The sequence below is a fragment of the Marmota flaviventris genome, chromosome 2, assembly GCF_047511675.1.
Source record: "Marmota flaviventris isolate mMarFla1 chromosome 2, mMarFla1.hap1, whole genome shotgun sequence".
NCBI lineage: Eukaryota > Metazoa > Chordata > Mammalia > Rodentia > Sciuridae > Marmota > Marmota flaviventris.
Window position 1 is genome coordinate 30,393,694 of NC_092499.1, and position 23,081 is coordinate 30,416,774.

The 23,081-nt window shown below is 40.6% G+C and overlaps 1 protein-coding gene across 1 annotated transcript in view; it reads left to right on the forward strand.

The window, feature by feature from the left end:
- Dpf3 (double PHD fingers 3) overlaps nucleotides 1-23,081 on the forward strand; it is a 249,781-nt gene that overhangs the window by 224,967 nt on the left and 1,733 nt on the right. Inside the window, exon 10 of the mRNA XM_071607396.1 lies at nucleotides 14,119-14,231. Coding sequence (XP_071463497.1) covers nucleotides 14,119-14,231 — 113 coding nt within the window. The remainder of the gene's footprint in view (nucleotides 1-14,118; nucleotides 14,232-23,081) is intronic.

The window sequence follows — 23,081 nt, forward strand, 5'->3', positions numbered from 1 at the left end:
GGATGGGGACTTAAGAGAGGATGGAGAGATGTGGGGAAATGATTTGATTGGAGAAATGGGGGGACACCGCTAATATCTGTTGTTGCCATGTAAATAGAATGGCCAGCATGGTGGTGTGCTTTTCTCTGCTTGGCACAGATGCAGGGTAGGAGGAGAGCTGGGTTTAAACACAGCTGGGGTAAGCAGGAAAGAGGGAGAGAGGGGTGAACAGAAACGCCCAGGATGTGATTTTAGGGATGAATGTGGAATCTAAGAGGGTGCAAGAGGTTGATTCTGTGAGGGGTCGTGTGTGGTGGGAAGGGTTTGGTTCAGCGGATTGGAGCTCCTGGTGAGATTTAAGATCAATGACATCTATCTGACTGCCCTCAGTAAGTTAGGACCAAGCTAGCTACTACTAGAGGTCCCCTTTTGATTTGGGTCCAGGTATATTCCTCTTAAAATGGTTGAATAGACACTAAAATAGAAAATGGAAAAAAAGCAATGTCTGTATTGGGTCTGTTTGATTCATTCATTGTTTAATGAGTACCATTTAAATAGGTTGCAAAGATATTCCAAGCTTCATAACAACACAACGGAAACTATTTTAAATCTCTCTTGCTTTTTTTCCCACCCCAGTTGGATCAGTTCCACAAAGACCGGAATGGGTATTTGTGTGTGTGTGTGTGTGTGTGTGTGTGTGTGTGTGTGTGTGTTTAATATTTACTTTTTAGTTGTAGTTAGACACAATACCTTTATTTTATTTATTTATTTTTATGTGGTGCTGAGGATCGAATCCAGGGCCTTGCACATGCTAGGTGAGCATTCCACCACTGAGCCACAACCCCAGACACTTTGTGTTTGTTTTTAATAATGCAAAAGAAATATTTTAAGTGCTTTGTCATCTAAAAGGCCTTGGGGAGAATCAAGGAACAGAGGAGTGGTATTATTTTTAGTACTTTCCAGTTTAACAAAGCAATAACAATACTTTCTTGCTTCGATCCTTACGATAAAAAAATGAAGTGGGCAGGAGAGGGTTTCAAGCCCTCTCTGACCAAGGTATCCGGGATCAGAGTGGTTGGCATTGTGGCACAGATTGCTGGTCTTCGTGGGCCTCTATGCTTGGAGGCAGAGGGTCTCTGAGTGTGGCCAGAGGACCACAAGGCACTAGCTACATGGGCAGATTCTCACTCATTCTGAGGCTGGTGAATCAGAAGCTTTGGGGCCAGGGTAGCTGTATATGTAAAATGTCCCTGTTGCTCATACTTAAGCACCATAAAAATTTCTGAGAGCCAGGGGTCACCAGGAAAGCCTAGTTATGGCTTGAGGGAAAGGGAAGACAAGTGTCTAACACTTCCACTCCGAGGTCCTTGGGATCCAGGGGAAAATTCTTCATCAAGGCAACGAGAATGCCAGAGATACACATGTGATGTATGTTTCAAGGAAGAAAACAGAGAAAGGTCGTTGGGGTTTGGGAGATGGAGGTACAGAGCGAGCACCAGCAATTAAGGACCTAAGCCTCATCCACAAGGCACCTGGAGGCTTGTCTTACCAGTTCCAGTTAGGAGTTCCTGCCCCTGGGAATGGCCCAGGGGTCCTATGGGAGGCCACAGCCTCGCTTCCTGATTCCATTCTTCAAGGCAATACAGTGAGGGTGTTGGGAGCACCTTTAGGTTCGGACGGAGTCAGGGGCCTGTACGGGGTAGCAGTGCAACCTCTAGCAGATTCCCATCCTCTCTGCATTTTGGTTTCTTATCTGCAGTGGAGAGCAGAAGAGGCTTCACAGAGGTGGGGCCATTTGGAGTGGACTTGAGGAATGAATAGAAGTCCTCAATATAGGCCAATGGTAGAAGCGATAGTTCATTTATCTCTCTATTTATCGATGGATTCACTTATTCAATAAAGTTTTTGGTGAAAGGATGAGGAGAGAAGTCAGGTTAGAAAGAATAAGGCCTGAGTGGGTATCCCAGAAAGGGAGGGAGTGAATTTAGGGCAGTGCCTCTCAGAATTCACTATGTACTCGAAGCATCTGGGGATCTTGTTAAATTGCAGATTTAGATTCAGTGGGTCTGGGGTGGGCATTTCTAACAAGCTCCCAGACGCTGCTCCTGCTAATGGTCCAGGGACCATACTTTGTGTAGTCAGAATGTAGATAACCTGTTTGACAACTCTGGCCGGTGAGTGGGAGTTGAGGGTTAGGACAGAGAGACCTTTGTGTGCAAATATGAAATTGCAAATGGAGCAGTAATTTTTTGGGGTGGGGGGCATAGCAAATACTTTTCTGTGCGATTGTGGACTAGGATGTAGGGGTGGTTGGGGTCAGTGATGGGGAAAGGACATGGATCTATAAAAAGCAATGGTGACCAGACAGCAAAGAGGCTTGTTGTGCTAAGGAGCTTACCTATTACTTAAAGATGGGTGGGCTGATAACTCTTCACTGATGGAAAAGAAAAAAAAAAATTGACCATTGTTTAAAAAGTTTCTTTCTAGAAAGGATCCTTTGGACTGTTTTCTGTGAGAACAAGAGGATGTGACTGTAGGAAGACGATTTGTCATACCAACCACAAAACAAGGCCACTCTTTGGTTTGTGGAGCTGGTTATTTTGGTGGGGCCTCTGACTCCTGTAAGGGAAAACAGGAGTTATATATGTGATCAGTGACCTGCTTAAAGTTTGAATCTTTAATTCTCATATGAGGCATCTAACCTATTAATCTCAATAGCCCCTAGCTCAGAGGTAGCAAGAGGATTCTTCTTGTGTGCCAACTCAGACTGGTGATGGCTGTTTGGAGTGCTGTTATGGGGAGGGTCCCTAGGTCTTATCCACGTGGGTTGGAAGAGGATGCCAAATTGATTAATAATGTCTGCCACGAGTATGGGACAGAATGGTGGCCTATGTGTCATATATTTAGCTTTTCCTAAGAGGAAATCAGATTTCTGGTGATGTATTCCTAATTCTCTCACACATACCCCCACGTAGACCAGAGCCATTTCAAAGATAGTTGGTGCTTTTAGTTCCTTGATTACGGACTGGAGTGGATCACTACTTATCCAGAAGGGCTTTGTGAATCTTGCAGCAGCTGTGAGGCTAATGTCTACATTTACAAAGTACCAGCAAAAGCTCTCCTTCTGCATTACTCCCATATCGATGGGTGTCTTTGTACTGAACAAACTGAGTGGACTATGTGACTGAGGGCATCATTTCTATTAAATCTGAAGACAGATGCTGGTATCTGGAAATAGCCATTGATTTGCTTTCTCTTGTGCTATCCAAACTCTATAATTTCTCTAGAGGAAAAAATAAAGCCCACGTAGAAAGTCAACTCCTCTGGCTTTCTAAGTAAACAGCAAGATCAATTCTCATTCATGAATCTGTTGGATAAATATTTGTTTGATTGTCAGGAAAAGTTGGGTTAATCTTAGATGAAAATTTGGCCAGTAGAACTGATCTATCAGTTGGACTGAGTTGTAGATGCACTCAGATACAAAGATACAGGATATGTGTGCAGATCTGGGGCTGCTGGAAAATTGGGGGTCAGAAGCTAATGCTGAGGGAATGCAAGGCCAGATGGGGCTGGGTTTCGATGTACTCCCAAGAGCTCCAAGGATGTTTCTCCTCTCAGCAGTGTTGGCTCAGCCTGATTTTGTTTTCCTCTTGTTGATGGTGTTGAAGGACATCAGGGACCTTAGGTGCTCAAGAAGTCTGGGCAAGAGATTCTAGGGGAAACTGTGTTTTGCCATAACCATCCATGTTTTCCATTCTCCTGCCATTGCAGTTGAGAAAGTGAATTGGTGACTTGGGAAAAGTGAGAGGTATAAAGTGAAATGGAAAAAGGATTAAAAAGAGCCAGTGAACTTGTTAACCTTTGTTGGGCCTTTGGGTATATGTGTGGCAGTGTGAGGTCATAGGCATCTTAACTGCAGTACAGTTTGGTGACTGCAAGGATGAGGGCCCTTACTATTGGTTCTTTTGTTTTAAGTAAGGTCAGTAAAGAATATTCTGGTCTTTTCTTGACTAACAGTAAATATGAGTTGTCTGGGGCTGATGTGGCATCAGCTGTGGGATGCCAGGCATCTTTTTGTGCTCTTCTTAGAGGCTTCATGGAGCTGTGATGGGCAGTCACTTACGATGGCCCCAGCAAGGTCCTGGTCAACTGGCTTCAGGTGGTCAGGCAAGACTTGGTAGGACTGAGGTGGGGAGGGGAGAATGACATCTCCCCGCGGCAGCTATTATCTGTGGACAATGGGGTGAGGACATCTCCACTGGGGTTCTCAGGAGCTGAAGCCCAGTAACGCCATCATAGGCCACTGACCTACTTCCTGTAGGCTCCACAGCCCCTTTGTGTGGGCCAGACTGGCTCACTCCTGGACAGCTCTTCCCCAGGGCTTTCCAGGATTAGTCACTGCCAGATGGTGAGGACTTGATGCCCTGCCTCATCCAAGCAAGCTCTGCTTCCTGGAGGATTTCACTAGAAGCCTGGAGCCTTAAGGGCCACGAGGGCCTTAGGTGACAGCTAGTATACCCTTGTGTGATGGAATTGAAGAAACTGAGGCACAGGGAAATTCAATGACCTTTATTACTGTGCCTCAGCGAACTTCTTGTGCAGAAAAGGGGAAAACATTACTATATTTAGCGGCTTAAAATAAAGGAGCTAAATTGAGGTTGGGACACTGTATTTGGTTTGGCCATTCCAGAACACGAGGTAGTGAGAGAACAAAGGACTAGAATTATTATTATTATTTTTTAACTTTTATATTATTTATCTTTATGTGGTGTTGAGGATTGAACCCAGTGCCTCACACATGCTAGGCAAGTGCTCTACCACTGAGCCACACTCCAGCCCCAAAGGACTAGCATTTGAAGACCTGGATTGATGCTCTGGGCTACTTCTAGCCTCTGTTTCTTCATTTGTCAATCAAGAATCTCTGTCTCACCTACCTTGCAGGATTATTGTGAAGAATCAAACAAAATCAGTGAATGTAAATGTGCTTACTTGGACACATTAGAGGTAATGGCCATGAAACTGTTCAAGCACTACTTTCTTCAGGTCAAAATACTGATTGTGGGTTCTTGCTCTGATCATATCAGTTTGACCATGCTTGTAGGAAGCCCCTGGCTTTCTAATACTGGGGATTGAATGGAAGTCTTGTTGGAGGTGAGAGACAGACTTCAAGAGGGGGAAGGAGAAAGGGTGAGACTGAGGCAGGACAGCAGAGACAAGAACAGAGCCTAATGATGGCGGCCTCTTTGGTGGAGTGGGTCTCCTGGGGCCATACTGTGGAAAAGGGTTAGCCAGAATCTGAAGGTATATGCACCCCTATCAGGATCTGCCCCAGCTGTTGTGGGCAGAGCTCAGGCATCTTGGACTGAGCAACCTTAATCCGACCTCTGGAGGATAGAAATGGCTTCCAGTGGGACTTGATTCATCTCCTGGGGAAGAACAGAAACTGAGGCTGGCAGGGCCTAGCTCTGGCCATGGAACCTGCATCAAAAAATGGACTTGCTATTAATGATGTAGTCAGATAACATTCCTATGACTATTTCACATAGCACTTCCAAGCTTGAGTGTGGAGGACAAAGCCTGTGGCCGGCAAAGTGTGTTCTGAGACCATCTGCATGTGGATTCTTCTCTTGACAATGTGGAAGCATCCAGCCATCCAGAGATGCATGAGAGTGCATTCCTCTTGGAACTGGCTCTAGTTGTAACCCCCAGTGGCTTGTCCAGGCCGGCTCTTATCTTACTCCATGGTTTATTTGGTGGTGGTACCACCCGTCCTGTTCCTTAGGCATCATCATTTTCTTTCTCCATGTTCTCCTTTCTGAGCACATTGTCCTCATCTTTCCCAGTGTTTTTTTTTTTTCCCTTGATGCCTTTTAAAGCCTTCATTTACAATGGTGACCTGCCTCCCTACTCCCAACTAAGTCCTTTCTAACTTTTACTCTGTGGCCTCCCCCCTGAGTATCTCACCAAGTTCCAAGTCTTCCTCTGCCATCCAAACCTGATGATTTCCAAATTAATATAATTTATGGGACCACCATCCTACATACCCTCAGTCATTGACTTAAACGTCATCATGAGGTGTATGACTATAAGCTTTCCGCCTCCACCTCAGCTAACAGGTTAACATCTACTCTGTGCCCCATCTTGGCATCATTTTTGACTCCTCTCTCCTCCTTACACCCATGTTGAGGTGGGCATCATGCCTGTTGACTACCTGTTACATTTCTACTTTTATTTTCACGATTTCCAGGCCTATCTGGCACCCATGACCCCAACAGAACATAAGCTCCACAATGGTAGGATTTTTTTGCCTCTCTTATTCATTGCTCAGCATGTATCATATGTGCTCAGCAAAAATCCGTTGAATACATTAATGCAGCTGGTGACCCTCCCCAGCCACCCCCACTTTATTTACTTGCCACTGGAGTCATTTCTCTAAAATATGAGTACAAGAAAATCAGTCCTTGCTTTAAAGCCTCCAAGGAGTCCTCAGTGTTCAGAGTCAAGTTCAGATTCCTGTGCCTACATAAGAGTCTCTTCATAATCTTTCCCTGAAACCTTTTTAACATCATTTCCTGCCCTTCCCCTTTCCCCCTGTGCTTCTTGAACTACTCCTCTTTGGCTGAGTGGACCATCACATTTCCTTGCTCTTCCATCTCCCTGTCATGCTCTTCTCTCTCTCTCTCTCTGTTTTATTTTTTTTCACTAAGAAAACTCCTATTTATCCTTCAAGGCCCCCCCTAATACGCTATCATCTCCTCTCAGTGACTTCCCATCTGTAACAACTTTATTCATTCTTCCATTATGTCATTTATCACATTGTGTTAAGTCATTTAAAAAAAAAATTGTCTTTCCCCAAATAGTTATTGGTTGCTGCATGCAAATTACTCTGAAACCTAATAGCTTGAAACAATAAACACTCATTATCCTAGTTTTTGTGAGTTGGAAATCTAGGCATGGCTTCGCTGGATGTCTCTGACTCAAGTTGTCTCATGAGGTTGTAGTCAAGTCAGCCAGGGCTGTGGTAATACCCGAAGGCTTAACTGGGAGAGGATTTGATTCCAAGCCTACTTAAGTGGTTTTTGGCAGGATTTAGTTCTTCCTGGCAATTATTGGACCAAGACTTCTTTTCATTCATTGTCATATGGGCACCTTCCATATGAGTAAGAAAGGACGAGAGAGGGCTGGGGATATAGCTCAGTAGTAGATCATTTGCCTAGCATGTGCAAGGCCCTGGATTCAATCCTTAGCACCTCAAAATATAACACATACACAAAGTACAAGGTAGCGTGCTCAAGATCAAAACTATAGGCTTTAAAAATATAATATATATTTAGTTGTAAATGGATCTTTTATTTTATTTGTTTATTTATATGTGGTGCTGAAGCAAGTGAGCTACCGCTGAGCCACAACTCCAGCCCCAACTTTTTTTAACCTAATATCAGAAGTGACATCCTATCACTTCTGCTTACAAACCCCTGATCTTGGCTATCATATTCTGCTAGTTAGAGGTCATGAAGTACAGCCCATACTTATAATTCCACAGGGTGTGGGAAGCAGGAGGTGGGGCTATTGGTGGCCACACTACAGGTTGCCAACCACATCTACTAAACTAGAGCTCCTCAAGGCATGACGCATATCTCATTCATCTTTGAAACATTAGCATCTAATATAGTTCCTGGCAGTTAGTAGGCACTCTGTAGACTGCAAAGTCAGAAGAAATCTCAAAATTGGATCAAAAAATGATTTTAAAAATATAACACAAATTGTCTTAGTGTTGTGAACTCTACTTCTAGGCGTTTCTAGGATTGCTGTCCATTCTCACCTAGAATAAGGCAAGAAAGCATCCATTTTCTTTTGACTTAGCACAACTCTAAGAAATTTCTTTGAAAGGAAAAAAATGGAAATACTACCTCAAAGGTCCTCAGACAACTCAAGAACTTAAACCACCTGTGGATTCATCTTCTAATTCAGGGAAGGTGGGCAGTTGGGGGATCACAGGCAATCAAGAGATAACAAATGACTGCCATTTTCTACCAGCTACACATCAATCACAGACACCACAAAACCCTGCTGGACTGACTCAGGACAAAAGGAAACACACAGATGACAGTGTCCTCTTCTGTTCACTTTCCTGGGGAAAACCCAGAGCCCATGGCTGAATACTCCCGATGTCAGGGATTTGTATCCCAGATGGATGTTGAGCTCTGGACAGTACTTCAGAGTGGCCTTCATACATGGCTGTGGGGCAAGCATCACTTTGGCAGATGGTAGCCAATAAGCTACAAATCCAGCTAAGAATTTAAAAGAAGAGTCAATTGAATTGTTCCTATGGATGACCCTCTTCTTCCACTCCCTGGCTGGCATTATCTTCTTGCTATAACACAACCAGTTCAACCCAGATCTAATGTTCTTCTTGGAAGGATCCTTACCCAAAGCTTCTGTCTGCCTGAAGATTCATGAAAGCTCATCTGTACGGGGCCCAACGTATGGCATGGGGATGGGTGGTGTGGCTGATGAGAGAGGTGCATTAGATTTCTAGACTTCTTTTACTTTCTGCCATGGCCATATTTTGGTGCTGGTATTGGACTAGACTGGGCTGGTCAACATGGAATAATTGACATGGATTCTAGAAGGACTTATTGGCTATTTTAATGTCTTCTTTTTTTTCACTTTGAGTTTTATCTGGAAAATTTTAGAAGCCTTGTTTATTCCACCAAGTAGATAGGCTATTTGGGATTGGTAGTATCTCTAAAAATACCATTTATGGGTAGCATTGGTAGAGCCACACTTCACAAATAACATATTCTTATCCTATAATAATATCCTAAAATAATGAATAACTTAGTTATTCTTATCCTAGTGCCCAGAGAGATGAAATTACTCGTCCAAAGGACTCAGATGCTACAACATATCTCAAATTGTGGCAGTTGTTCTAGGAAGACAGAGGTTTGGTTTTTCTTATTGCTATATCCCCAATACCTAGAAGAGTGCCTGCCACATGTGTTTTATTCAACAAATAGTGTCAAAGGAATGGATCAATTGCCTTTGATCCTCAGCTGCAGTGATGAGTTAGGAACTTTGGGGCCATAAATGTTACTCTTGACATCTTTCTAGTGTTGTGCTTTGGCCTCAGTATGGGATAATCAAGGAAGTCATATAAATCTAGGTCAAGGCTTCCCCATCCCATTATTTCACTTTAAGAGAACCAATCACGATGTCCTCACATTTATAGATGGGCGTAGATCCATTTCCAGAAGACTCTACTTTGGACCATATTCGACCAGTGAAAATGGGGGATTTCTAGGGCCATTTGAGAATGGCACCAGGAGCCCTTTGCTGTTTAGTCCATCAAAAGTCCCCCTGCTCTTCTTGCATAATGTGCTGTGCATGTTTATTTATAATAATGATTGGTGCAGCAACCCCTGTGGTGTGCATGCCACATGATACCTGGGTGTCGAAGAGCTTGACAGCTTGAGAGGGAGCGTAAGCAGATCTCAAAGACGTATTGAACTTGCTGCACGGTAAGGTGTTTTGCCCAAGCAAAAGGCAGCCACAGCTCACACCATCATTTATTTTTAATGTGTTTTTGTTTGTTTGGTCTCTGTCCTTTCCACTCTCTTTCTCTTCTTTGTCCTCTTTGAAGTACATAAAAAAAATGGTAAGAAAAAAAGGGAGCCATTCAGCTGGCTCTGGACTGCCATTGTGGTTAGGAATCTGTGGGTGTCTGCAGCATAAGAAGTAACTTCTAGACAGACAGAGGGGAGCTTGCAGACCATTGCAGAAGGTTTGAGAAGTAGAGCTGAAGAAATAATACACAAGAAGCACTGTTAATATGCTAGTCAGAATATATATGTAAAGAGTTTAGATTTTTGATTGCTTAGAATTGGGGTACCTCTTTATAGATTAAGTGTAATGATGTAATGAATCAGAGGCTTCTTTCTGGGTCTCAAATGGAGGGTGTTGGGAGAGGAATGGAGAGAGAGAGAGAGAGAGAGAGAGAGAGAGAGAGAGAGAGAGAGAGAGAGAAAAGAGAGAAAGAAATATGAATGGAAATAGATCTGATTAAATGAGTTGTCTTTCCAAAGTGAGCTAGTAATATATTTTTTTTTCTCCTCAAATTACTCTTTAGCATGATGATTCAGTTAACTGTACTTTGCAAAAATACTTTAGCTAAAGCTTCATATATATTTGCATGCAATATGTAAATATTAAAAATTTCACATGTGTATGAGTATAGAAAACTGTTAGAAATTTGCCAAATTATTTTCTAATGAATGCACATGGAAACTTTGTTTTGGTGTTATTTCAGGTTGAAATTGATGCTGTGTGTTTTGTTATAATATGATTTTTAGAGCACAATTTGAATTTTGTACTTATTTGCCTGAGACCATGGATATTTAGGTTCTCCTTTCCTGAGAAATTAGTTTTTGGAGAGATCAACATTGATAAATAAGGTGATAAAATATAATTAGATGTTTATAATTTCACAATGAATAAATAATAGACCATGCTAGTTCCACAGTTATTTGTAGCTATTTTATTTATATTTTCAGCACAAACCTAGCAAGATAATTTTTTCCCTAGACCTCTAATTTAATCAGTGATGTGGCTGAGCCTAGTCCAAATTAAATACTGGCAATAATGAAATAAAAAACTCTTTTAATAAGGGTCATAATGTAAGAGACACATCATAGCAGTTTGTATATTAGTTTTTGCCAAGGCTTTATTGAAAATGAACTGTTTCTCTCACTGTATCGAGTATCTATGGGGCGAGGTTGACTGGTTAGTGTGTTGTGTTAGCTGCTAAGTCACCATCATAACATGAGGTTAATCAACAAGGTGTATTTAAATATTTTCTTCCCCAAAAGGTTGAACACATCCATATTCGTGGGCAGCTGGATAGAGACATACAGGCATCTGTGAATGTAGCACTAACTCTGGTTTTGCACGAATACTTACTTCTGTGTCTTCTCCCCAGAATGCCCCAAATCCCACTTGCTGCCCCTGGAACATTCTCCACATCTGTGCACATGTGTTCTTTGAGTGGCAAGGCAGCCGTCATTGCTCCTAGAAGCCCATCTTCTTTTTATTGAGCTCAGTTGACTCTAGTGCCCTAAACATCTGGTATTCCAGCTTCACAGCCTGTCTTCTGTCTGAGAAGTTTCCCAAATCCTACTGTTTCCCTTTTCTTCCCATCTGCTGAAATGGTACCCTGAGGCCAAATCCCTATTACCCAAAAGCTCAGCCCAGGAGTTTGGTTTCCTGTATATAGTGGCCATAGGTGACATTTCCTGTTTCAAGTCTAGGGAGAAATGAGGTCAGTTTGGGAAGGAATTAAGGCTGGATGAAGAATGCCTCCTTACACCAAGTGCATTACTGGATCAACTAAGCAAGTGGGTGGGAAATTTTCTGAATTCTCCTGATAGAACAATTTTGGAGGAGCTCTGAGGAATGGAGTGTGTGTCTGTGTGTGTGTTTAATATTCTGGCTGGGATGAATCATGTACATTGCATCACTTTCTAAATTCATTTTGGTAATTGGAATCTTATAAATGTTCTGTTGAATCATTGCACCCAGAGGGACCTGGGAAGAGTTGTCTCCCTTTTCAATACATTGGACTATTTAAATAGCAAAATAGGTATTCCTTGCTTTAAGAAAACTGAAAACCTGGAAAATTGAAATTTCCAAGTAAGTACATTAGAAACTGGTGATTAACTTACAAAGAGATCAAGATAGGAATCTATAAGTGAACTGCTTTATAGCAATGCACCCTTTTTTTCTTCCAACCTTGGATTGGAAATTCTGTATCTGTTATTTCTTACCTCCAAGGGTCTCAGGAATTAGTTCAGGGCACAAATAAAGAGTCCTAGCAGTAAAACTTAGAAATGAGCTTCACTTTCCTTAGAAACTTTTTCTTTTGTCCAATAGTATGCATTATTAAGTCATTTCCATGGTAGATAAGAAATCTTATTCTTGCAGTTTTATATGGCAAATGAGTTTTCCACTTTCTGGATCGAGGAAACAGTCTTCTGACCTGGTATAGTGGCACTGACAGGAGGATTTAATTCTGGGCACAATATTCTCACCTGCCCACGGCTGTTTGCATGACTGCCCTGTCCTTTCCCTGGTCGAAAATTTGCAATACTCTTTACATCCCCTTCTTTCCTCTCACACTTGAGTGATAAGTCTTGAGTTCTAAGAAGCAGGAGCTCTGCAGCCAGAGCCCATCTTGAGAAGCCTGTGGGAATTTTTCACAGACTTCCAAGGAGTTTCCAAACCTGCTTGCTACCATTCTGTCCATTCTGTCCAAATCAATCTCAGAAAATGCCTTCAGAGCACAGCACAGTCTACGAGAACTTGGACACAGAGTTGGCTCTCAACAAATATCTGTGGAGTGTTGCTGGGTGCATGAAGCCCACACACCAGGCCCATCCCACCCACGGACCTAACTCCAGATGCACAGGTCTGCCACATTCTGGAATCACTGACCTTCCTTCCTCAGGAAGAAGGCGCTTCTGGAGAGTGCTATTATTAGTTGGGTGCGTTTGCTCTGATCTGCCAACACTCCCCCACTCAGGGTCTTAATGGAGCAACGACAAGCTCAAGAACCTGTGGCAGGAACACAGTAAGCCAAATCCTCGTTCTTGGGATCTCTTCTTTTAGCTATGATCACCCCATACTTTCCTAGGTTGCTTCTTACCTCTGACCCTCCTTCTATTTCCTTCGCTGGTTCTTTCCTTTGATATTTAAATAGTTGAGTTCCCCAAAGCTCAGTCCTAGACCTTTTCCTCTCTTCTCCTTTCTTCTTTTCCTTTCTCCCTCTGTTCTCTTTTTCCTAGATGATTTCATTGATTCTTATGGTTTCAGTTACCACTTATTTAGCAAAAGCTCCTTATTGTCTACCTCTGGTCTGCGACTGTATTTTGTAATTTCCTACAAAGCTATCATTATTTCCAAGCAAATAGGTGAAAAGATCTTTTAAGATAAGAAAACACAAATAAAAATGTAAATCTTCAGGAAGGAAAGAAGGAGAGGAGTTAGGGAGGGAGGAGGGGAAGAAAGGGAGGAAGGAGGGAAGGGAGGGAGGGACCCCTTTTTAGGTGAAAAGTGTGTTGGGAGGTGGACAGATTGCAATGAAACTTAACTCAGACGAGGAAGACTATAGAAGGAACACAGAGAGAGAATTGAGGAGAAGAGTCATTCTGTTTTGAGTGGGTTCAATTTGGGAAGTCTGTGAGATTTCCAATGGAAAGGTCAAGTGTGTAGTGGAACACATAGGTTTAGAGTTCAGGAGAATTGCTACTCTGTGAGGGTCTGAAAGGAAGACATGCGCACCTCCTGTTGGGACATGGCTTGGCCCAAGGTACCTACCATATGGGATCCTGTCCTTGGAGGGCACTAGGTGGAGCTCACCCTAATTGCTGTCCCTGTCTAGAGTATCCTTTAAGGTCCAAACGCCCTCACATGAAAGAGGCAATCGGATGCACCATACAGTGGGGATGGCAGAGTTGGAAGCTCTGGAGAAGGATGATCCCCAACCCCCCTGCCTCATTTCCTTCTGTAGTCCCTGGGACTGTTCAGGGCTTAGTCTTTTGCTAGTCCCATGGCTGTGAGCACAGACACTCTTGATAACAGTGTAATGCCACTGACTGCCTTTGAGCACCGTCCCTGGAAACCTTTATATGATCTTCTGACCTCCTCCCGTGTATTCCAAGGCAGTGTGATCAGGAAGCCCCACCTAACCAGTCACGTGTTCCTTCTGCCGTGACTGAAGCTGGGCCTTGGGAGATACAGCTGGTGTCTCCGGGGGCTGCCTTATGCTGTGTGTTCTGCTCTCTCCAATAACCACTTTCTGCTCTCATCAACTGAGCAGGCTTACGGGGGGCATGGTTCCTTGAGTAAGGGGGGCTGGATGGTATTTATCCCTGGTAAGGGGATTAATGCTCGTTTCTCCCTTGGGGCCTCCAACTGATGTAATGGGGAAGGGTTGGTGAGGAGAGTGGGGAGGGCCCTGTTTCCCAGCCTGTGTTACCCTGGTCTTTTTCCACACTGGGCCTAGATGTGTTTTGGGCTAGTGGTGTATGCGGGCGACAGGTCAGAACCTCCGGCCTTAATGCTGCTGCTTCTGGTTTCCTTCAGGTCACCCGACCTGCCTACAGTTCACCCTGAACATGACTGAGGCTGTCAAGACCTACAAGTGGCAGTGCATAGAATGCAAATCCTGCATCCTCTGTGGGACCTCGGAGAATGATGTGAGTTCGGGGCTTTCTCTGTTGTTGTTGGTGGGGGGTCCAAGCGGCTGGGAGTCCTTTGAAGCAAGGAGAGGAAGACAGGACTCTCAGCCCTGGGTTCCTGAGGAAAACATCAGTGGGCCTTGTTTGCCTCCACATCCCTTGGGCTCCTTGTGCTACAGGGACTGTCAGGGCTCTTTGTGCCTTTGCCAAGAGATGTAGTAGGTGACTGGCAGTGGCTGCCTGGATGGCCATTTGCCCTGGGGAGCAACCTGGCCATGAGCCCTCCAGGGCTTAGTGTCTGACAGGGGGACCATTGCTTATAGGTGGGTTGCTGGGTTGCGCTTGGTTGTTTCCACTACATTCCACAGCGTTTGATCTCCTTTGGCCTACAAAGTAAATATAATAATACAGAAATTTCAAAAAAAAAATTTGTTATGAACAATTTAAAACATACAAAAGTAAAATAATGAAACTGATGTAATACCCAACATCAGCTTCAACAATGGTCAGTAGATGCCCGATCTTTTAGAAATACTACTACCTTCTTAATCATAGAACTTAGTCATAGTTCTAATATCTGTTCACTTGCCAATATGTCACCTGTATCTAAAAAAGACAAGGACTTACTTTTTAACCAACCATCCAACCAACCAGACAAACAAACAAAAAAAACCCCAAAATATTAACAGAGCTAAAAAAAACAATGATTCCTTAATATAAACAAATATTCAATAAGTTGCATTACAAGTATTTTTATTTGAATTGGAATCCGAGTAAGGCCCATGCATTGTAATTAGTTGATATATATTTGAGGTTCCTTTAAAAAATAGTGAGACCTTATCTTAAAAAATAAAAAGGGCTACAGATGTATGCAGTTCAGTGGTAAAGCACCTCTGGGTTAAATCTCCTATACTATATATATATATATTTTTTTTTTCTTTAAATAATATATACTTTTCCCCTCTGTTAGTCATATTTTTGTCACTGTGACCAAAATACCCAAGAAGAACAACTTAGAGGATAGATAATTTATTTTCGCTCATAGTTTCAGAGGTTCAGTCCATGGTGGGCCAACTCCATTGCTCTGGGTACAAGGTGAGGCGGGGCATCATGGTGGAAGGGCATGGCAGAGGAGTGCTGCTCTATTCCTGGCAACCGGGAAGCAGAGAGTAGAGTGGCAGGGATGGGAAGGGCTTTGGAGAAGATGCACCCTTCCAGGGCATGCCCCCAGTGACCTATCTCCTCTAGCCATGCTCCCCGGCCTGCTTACAGTTCCATCCAGTCAGTCTATTCAACCTAGAAGGGGCTGATTAGGTCACAGTTCTCACAGTCCAATCATCTCACCTTTGAACATTCCTGTATTAACACAGGAGCTTTGGGGGGGGGGCACTCATATCCAAACCATATCACCCTCTACCTTGCTGTCTCTTGCCCACCTTAAATCCATTGTTGAAGAAATTATATCATTTGTTCCACAGAGTTCCCGTAACTGTATTTTACTGAATGCCTCCTGGTGGAGTTTGACATTTCCCTCTGTCTCTTGTATTTCTTGTAAATTGGTAGTTAGAGCTAGAGGCTTAATTCATGTTCTCTCTTTTTGTCTTTGTCCCTCTCTCCCCTCACCACTTCTCTCTGTGTCTGTCTCCCCGTCTCTCTCTTTTATGGCAAGACTGCTTTGTAGATGATGATGATGTGTGTTTTTATCAGGAGGTATGTAAAATAGCTTTTCTTTTTGGGAGGTGACTCTATTGATGACCCTCAATCGGATTGACCCTTTCATGAGGGGTTGCAAATAGTGAAATTTGCGTTTGATAATTTCTTCTTTGTAAATGAGCTGGAGTAGTTCTACAAAGAGAAACTAACCCAAGCTTGTAGGTATAGAATATATAGAAAAGGCAGGATAAATGCTTGCTTCTTTACCTTTACCATTTTTCAAAATAATATGGTGGTTAAAATAACAATTCATGAAACACTCCAGAAAATAGAAATTATGGGATACCTTCTTAACATGATAAAATATTTAAACTTAGAACTAAAGCCAGTATCTTATTTAATGGGGAAAACACTAGGGGCATTTCCACTAAGATTAGGAATCAGGTGAGGATGCTCATTATTCTACTAACTTCCAAATTATTCTACCTTTCAAATTATTCTAAAGGCTTAGCTAGAACAACTAGGTAGGAGAAATCAATTAGAGACATAAGAATGGATAACAAAATACAAGTTGAGCCTTGCTAATTTAAAATTCTCCAAATTATGAAAACTTTTAGTACCAACGTGACACAAAGTAGAAAATTCTATACCACAAAACTTTGTTTCATGCATAAAATTCTCAAAAATATTACATAAAATTACCATCAGCTTATTGTGTATAAGCTGAAACATATGAAATGTAAATGAATTTTGCCCTCAGACTTGGGTCCCATTCCCAAGGTAGCTCATTATGTACATAAAATATTCCAAAATCTGAAAAAGTCTCAAATCTGAAAAAAGTCTCAAATCTAAAACACTTCTGGTGCTGAGTATTTCAAATAAGGGATACTCAACCTTTAGTAAAACTCTACTTTCAAATGACGTGATAGTTTATCTGGAAAACGTTAGAGAATCGATGATAAAGCTAACTCAAGCACAAAAATTAACGGGATATAAATGAATATACCTAGGAATCTTCATATATAAAAAAAAAACAGTTAGAAAACATAATTCCAGTAATAACAGCAACAATAAGAAATACAGAGGAATGTATTTAACAATAAATATGTAAAACCTATATGAAGAGAAGATTTAACTTTTGAAAAGACACAAAAAACAAATGTCAAGATATACTGTGATCTTGGGTAGAATGACTCAGCATTCTTAAGATGGCAATTACTCCTAAGCTAATTTATGATTTTAATTTAGTTCAGGGCCAACAAGTATTTTTTTTTATGGAGTTAGATAAGTTAACACTTAAATTCATATGGAAAAACAAACATAGAAATACACAGGAAAAATGTTGGTTAAACAACCTATAATGGAAGCTGGCTCTACCAGACATGGAAACCCATGAGAAAGTCTCTACCTGGAAATAGTATGATACGGATGCATGAGTAGGCAAATAGACCAGCTGGAATAGAATAGAAAGCACATAAATAGACCCACCTACGTATGGAAATGTACTATAGGATAAAGGTTACATCTAAAATTTCCACGTCAAAGATAGACTTTTTAATGAATGGTGCTGGGACAGTGGGGTAGCCATTTGGGAAAAGACAAAATTAGGTTCATATCTCACACCAGACATAAGAGCAGTCTCCAAATAGATTGGGAATCTAAATGTAGAAAGGAAAACCATACCAGTAGTAGAAGCAAACATGAGTGATTCCTCTTTATTCTAAATATAGGGAAGGGTTTTCTAACTGTGACTTAAAATCTAGTAGCAATGAAATAAAATATTGATCAATTCAGTTCCATAAGACATTTGCAAAGTAAAAAATATGATCTAGTCAAAAGACAGCTGACAAACTATGAGGAAGTATTTGTGGTTTATGTACCAAGGATAAAGGGCAAATGTCCCTAGTAGGTAAAGAACTCTTAAAAATGAGGAACAAAAGACTAGGGACCTGATAGAAAATGAGAAAAAAAAAATGTGAAGACTATTCATGAACTATATTAAAATGGACCTGAAACATGGGAAATAAATGTTCAGATGCACTCAAAGAAACTCAAATTAAAACAAAACTGAATACAACTTCTTACTCATCTAGTGGGCAAAAAGTTTTTAAAAGTATGACCCTGTATTCTCTTGAAAGTATGGCAAACAGGTACCTTCATTTACTGTCGAAGGGAACACAAAGTGGGACAACCCTTCTGGAGGGAAATTTGGTAATGCTTAACAAAACCACTGGGCTCTCCACTTTTGACTCAGCAGTTCCACTCACAGGAATCTACCCCCAACAGTATGTAAAAACATATGCAAAAGGTGATTTATGGTAGCATTGTTTATAATTACAAATTTTTGGAAACAACCTCAATGTCCATGCACAGAAGAATGGTTGAATAAACCATGGACCAAGCATATGAAGCACTATACAGTTGTAAAAAAGAATAAGAAGGATGTCTATGAATTGGTATGGAATGACTTTCAGGATATATTATTAAGTGAAAAAAAAATCAAAGTAAAATCCAATATCTATCATTTCTGCCTTTATTATAAGAAAAAAAGTAGATGTAAGAAAATATACATCTATGCATTTGTGTAAAAGAAATACAGGAAGAATACAGAGGAATCCGGCAGAGAAAAAATGGTAAGATGGGAATAAGGTAGTAGGGATAAGGGAGGATCAACATTTCTTTGTGAATATATTTTTGTATAGCTCTGACTCTTAGAATCGAGATAAGGTTTTCATATATCTCCCCAAAAGATAACTACTTAGTCAACCAGGATGTGGAAAAAATTAAAATGTAATAAAAACAGTAACAAACAAATCCAACTATAATATAAATATATAACATAGCCATACTAAAGTGTGGGGAAAAGAACTACATTAAGTAATTTCTAAAAATAGTATTGTGACTCTGTATTATAAGGCTAAAAACAAAATAACTGCACACAAATATTGTACTCTAGTTAGAAGATTTGTTTTCATTGGTATATGAAATAGTAATCATAAAACTACTCTATGTTCATGCTAGGCTTGAACTAATAACAATATTGTGGCCAGTGAGAGTCAGATTTCTAAATGTCAGAGAAAGAATAACAAAGGAGGAAGGCTATATTGAACCCTGTGGCATTGGATTGGAATAGGAAGTATCAATATCAACTCATGTTTTAAAATATAATATAATATAATACACACACACACACACACACACACACACACATACATGCCTGTGTTTATTTCCTAGAACTGTTGGAAAGGAGGACTGTACTAGCTTTACGTTACTACAAAAAATACCTGAGGCAATGAACTTGTAAAGAGCAAAGATTTATTTAGTTCATTGTTCTGGAGATTCCAATCTCAGACCAGGTGGCCCCCATTTCTTTGGGCCTCTAGTAAGGTTCTGGACAGGGAGCACATTTTGGAGAAAACCATTCACATCATAAACCAGAAATTAGAGAGCTCGGAAAATAACAGGATCCTACACCAACTTTTGAAGGCATGATTCCAATGACCTAAGAACCGCCCACCTGGTTCCACCTTCTAAAGGTCAACGGCATCTCCCAATGTCATCACCCTGGGACCAAGCCTTTAATATCTAGACCTTTGGGGAGCACTGTCCAAATTCAATTCATAGCCAGAAGCTAGAAGCAATGACAGCTCAGAAGCAATGAGAATGCATAGCACCCAGATGTTGGTTCTCAGTCCCATTCTTAGTAAAAGGAACCAGACATCCTTGGAGAAATGGCTGATGCCAGGACTGGGGAAAAGGACACAGGATGAGCCTGAAGCATCTTGTGGTGTCAGAAAGGAAGGAAGCACTCAGAAACCCATAGGACATGTCTGCAGGACACAGGAGCCAACCTGAAGGAAATCCCAATGGTCAAATATAGGAAAATGTGAGAAACTAAATGATGATGTTTTTGGATTATAACCTAAAGAATAAAATAAATATCCACACTTATGTTTTAAAAAGGTGAATAAATAAATGAGTGGAGAGAAGGTAAGCGCTTCCTTAGTGCAGAATTCCAAAGAATAAATGTAGAAGGAACAGGAAAATCATCATTAGGGAGACATCACTTTTGTGATTATTGTAAGCAATAACCATTAATTGATATAAAAATTAGTGGGTAGAAAATGAGAAATGGGATATGTACATAATCTCAAACTCTCTCTCCAACAAGATTACTTATTAATATATTATGAGGGAGGACAATAGTGGATTTACATGGAAAAAGTGGCAATGACAACCTTATGATCACAGTTAACATTCCAAGTAGCAAGACATACCAGCGTGGACGACCCCCTGACCTGATGTACTGAGAAAGGCACAGCATAACTGCAATGGTGTTTTTGTCAAAAATGCATGCCTATTTTAATCTTATGAGAAAAGATCCAGTTCAAACTGAATGACATCTACAGTCCCTGACCTGCACTCTTCAAAGTGCCAATGTCACGAAAGACACAGAAACCGAAGAACCATCACAGATTGAGGGACAAGAGGAAAACACAAATAAATGCAATGTAGGATCCTAGGTTGGATCCCAGGAAAAAGGACACAGCATAAGTGAGAAAAGTGGTAAAATTAAAGTAATAGACTATGTCATACCAATGGTAATTCCTGTTGCCTGGTTCTACTGTGGTAATGTAAGATGATAACATTAGAGTAAAGTGTTTACAGAATCTTTACCATTTTTTTGCAACTTTTTCCTTAGTTTAAAATTCAAAATAACTAAATTAAAAAATTGTGATTTTTCCTAACACCTCCCAAAGGAGACTAAGTGTTTAAGAATGCTATCTTTATGAACTCAAGGATTTAAATATATTTTATTTGCTTCAATCCATTATAGTTAAAATTGCTTTACCTTTGATCAGTGTAAACACATTCAGGCTGAAAACTAAGTTCTTTGGACATGATCCTAATAACATTTGATAGCTTCCTTGTTTTCTTTTTTTTGGAGGAGAGTGGTAGGGAATATAAAGGATTGAATTCAGGGGACACTCGACCACTGAACCACATCCCCTATTTTGTATTTGATTTAGAGACAGGGTATCACTGAGTTGCTTCGGACCTCGCCTTTACTGAGGCTGGCTTTGAACTCATGATCCTCCTGTCTCAGCCTCCTAAGCCTCTGGGAGCTTCCTTGCTTTCTAATATGTAAAGATATTGGCACATTTCATCCCATCAGACCTAAAATCGGCTAGTTCTCCGAAGATTACTGGTCCTTTCAGTGGGCAATGGTCTATAGAGAACATAATATGTTTTTTGGAGGTGCTACTTTTTACTCTGTTTATTATTGCCTAGGGACATTCTCAATGGATGGATCTAGAAAATATTTTTGTGGGTGTTTTAAAGATGAAATTCACCATGAATTTATGTTAATATTCCAGTTCATATCTAGCACCAATTGTGGAGATTTCATTTAACCTCATTGATTTTACATTTGTATTTTTCTTCAACCATATCAAAATTCTTGCTTCTCAATGATACCAACATTATTACTCATTTGATACACATGCAAAAGTTCTAGAATATCATCACAGTATAATTGCTGCTGGGTGCCGTGGCACATGCCTATAATCCCAGTGGCTCAGGAGGCTGAAATAGGAGGTTTGTGAGTTCGAAGCTAGCCTCAGCAAAAGTGAGGTGCTAAGCAACTCAGTGAGACCCTGTTGCTAAATAAAATACAAAATAGAGCTGAGGATGTGACTCAGTGGTCAAGTGGTGACCCTGAGTTCAATCCCCAATACCTCCCCCACCAAAAAAAAAAATATATCCACACACACATATATGTATATATATGTAAGATATATAATTGCCGGAAAAAGTGCATATTTGCATTTATTTTTGTCTTTAACAAATATTCTACTAAAAAAGTACACTCAAATTACTTGTTTTAAAGTCACTTTGAATAGTTTTTGTGTGGTTATACCACCAGCTGGATATGTAATTATATTCATTTTGGGATTTTTTTGTTGTGTTTTGTTTGTTTTATAGGGACATATTATAATTTAAATTGTGCTTAATGACTATGTAAAATGTTTACTGGCTCTAAAATCAAATCTATGAAGAAATAATATACTCATGAAAATCTAGCTTCTATCCTTACCTATTCTATGCTTTTTCCCCACTCTGCTTATGGGTGATCATTTAAAAAAAAAGTATGGCTTATCTTTTCATTTTGTTTAAGTGTAAGCATATATGCATACATATGAATCCATAAGAAGATATATGTTTTCTACATTCTGCTTTTTTTCCACTGAATATCTTGGAAATAAGTTCAGAGCAATATATAGATGTATTCTGCATTCTTATAGCTTCATAGTTCTTCATCAGTTTATTCAACCAGTCCTTTATTGACAGATATTTAGGTTGATTGTGGTCTTTGCTTTACAAACTGTTTATGTGCTTTTCTGTTGTTGTTGTTGATGTTGACTTGGCAGAGTCTTAGGAAAGGGTTCAGGGAAGGAGTGTGGAGTCAGGAGGTTGCTTGGGCATTAGGGTCATGTACACATGACATGGTCAGGAATTTCCCTACATATCCCAGAATGAGATTCCCATTCTACTGGAAGTGTAACCATAGGTGGACCCTGGTTCTTAGATACGTGGTAGTAAGATGTCCTTAAATTGTATTTTTCATGGAAGTTAGCATGAACTGGGGGTTCTTGGTGGTTTTGATGGAGGAATTAACCTGAAAAGAAAACAGAAAGGAAGAGAAATGGTGCTAGTCAATGATCAATCTTTGAAAAATGCATTTAAACTGCCCGAGACCTGATTTTGCTCTGGGAAAGTCCAATCCAGGGTATTCTATCTTCTTGTAGTTCTCATATGATCCCTAGAGTAGGGATTATTGATGTCTTTAGGACATTAGTAATATCGTTTCTGCCAAGTCCCTTGCTATTTTTTTTTTGTCTCCATCCAAACTTATCTCCTGTTACCCCTTAAGCATATCACCATATATAGCTTTCTTCAGCTCTGATATCAGGCTACAACGTTTGGGGAGTAAACCATCATGCCTTGGTTTTCATCCTACTTCTTGGACTGTGCTTCTTAGTTTTCTTTGTTCTCTTGTCTCTTAAATTGGTGTTCCCCAACTTGTCCTTCTCAGCAACCTCTGTGGGTTAATTAATTTCAGATAATTCAATGAAAGCTATAGGTGTACTCTTTCCTTAGGAGGAAAAAAAGTACATTTCTACCTATAAACAAAATTTTGCATATCATTTCAAA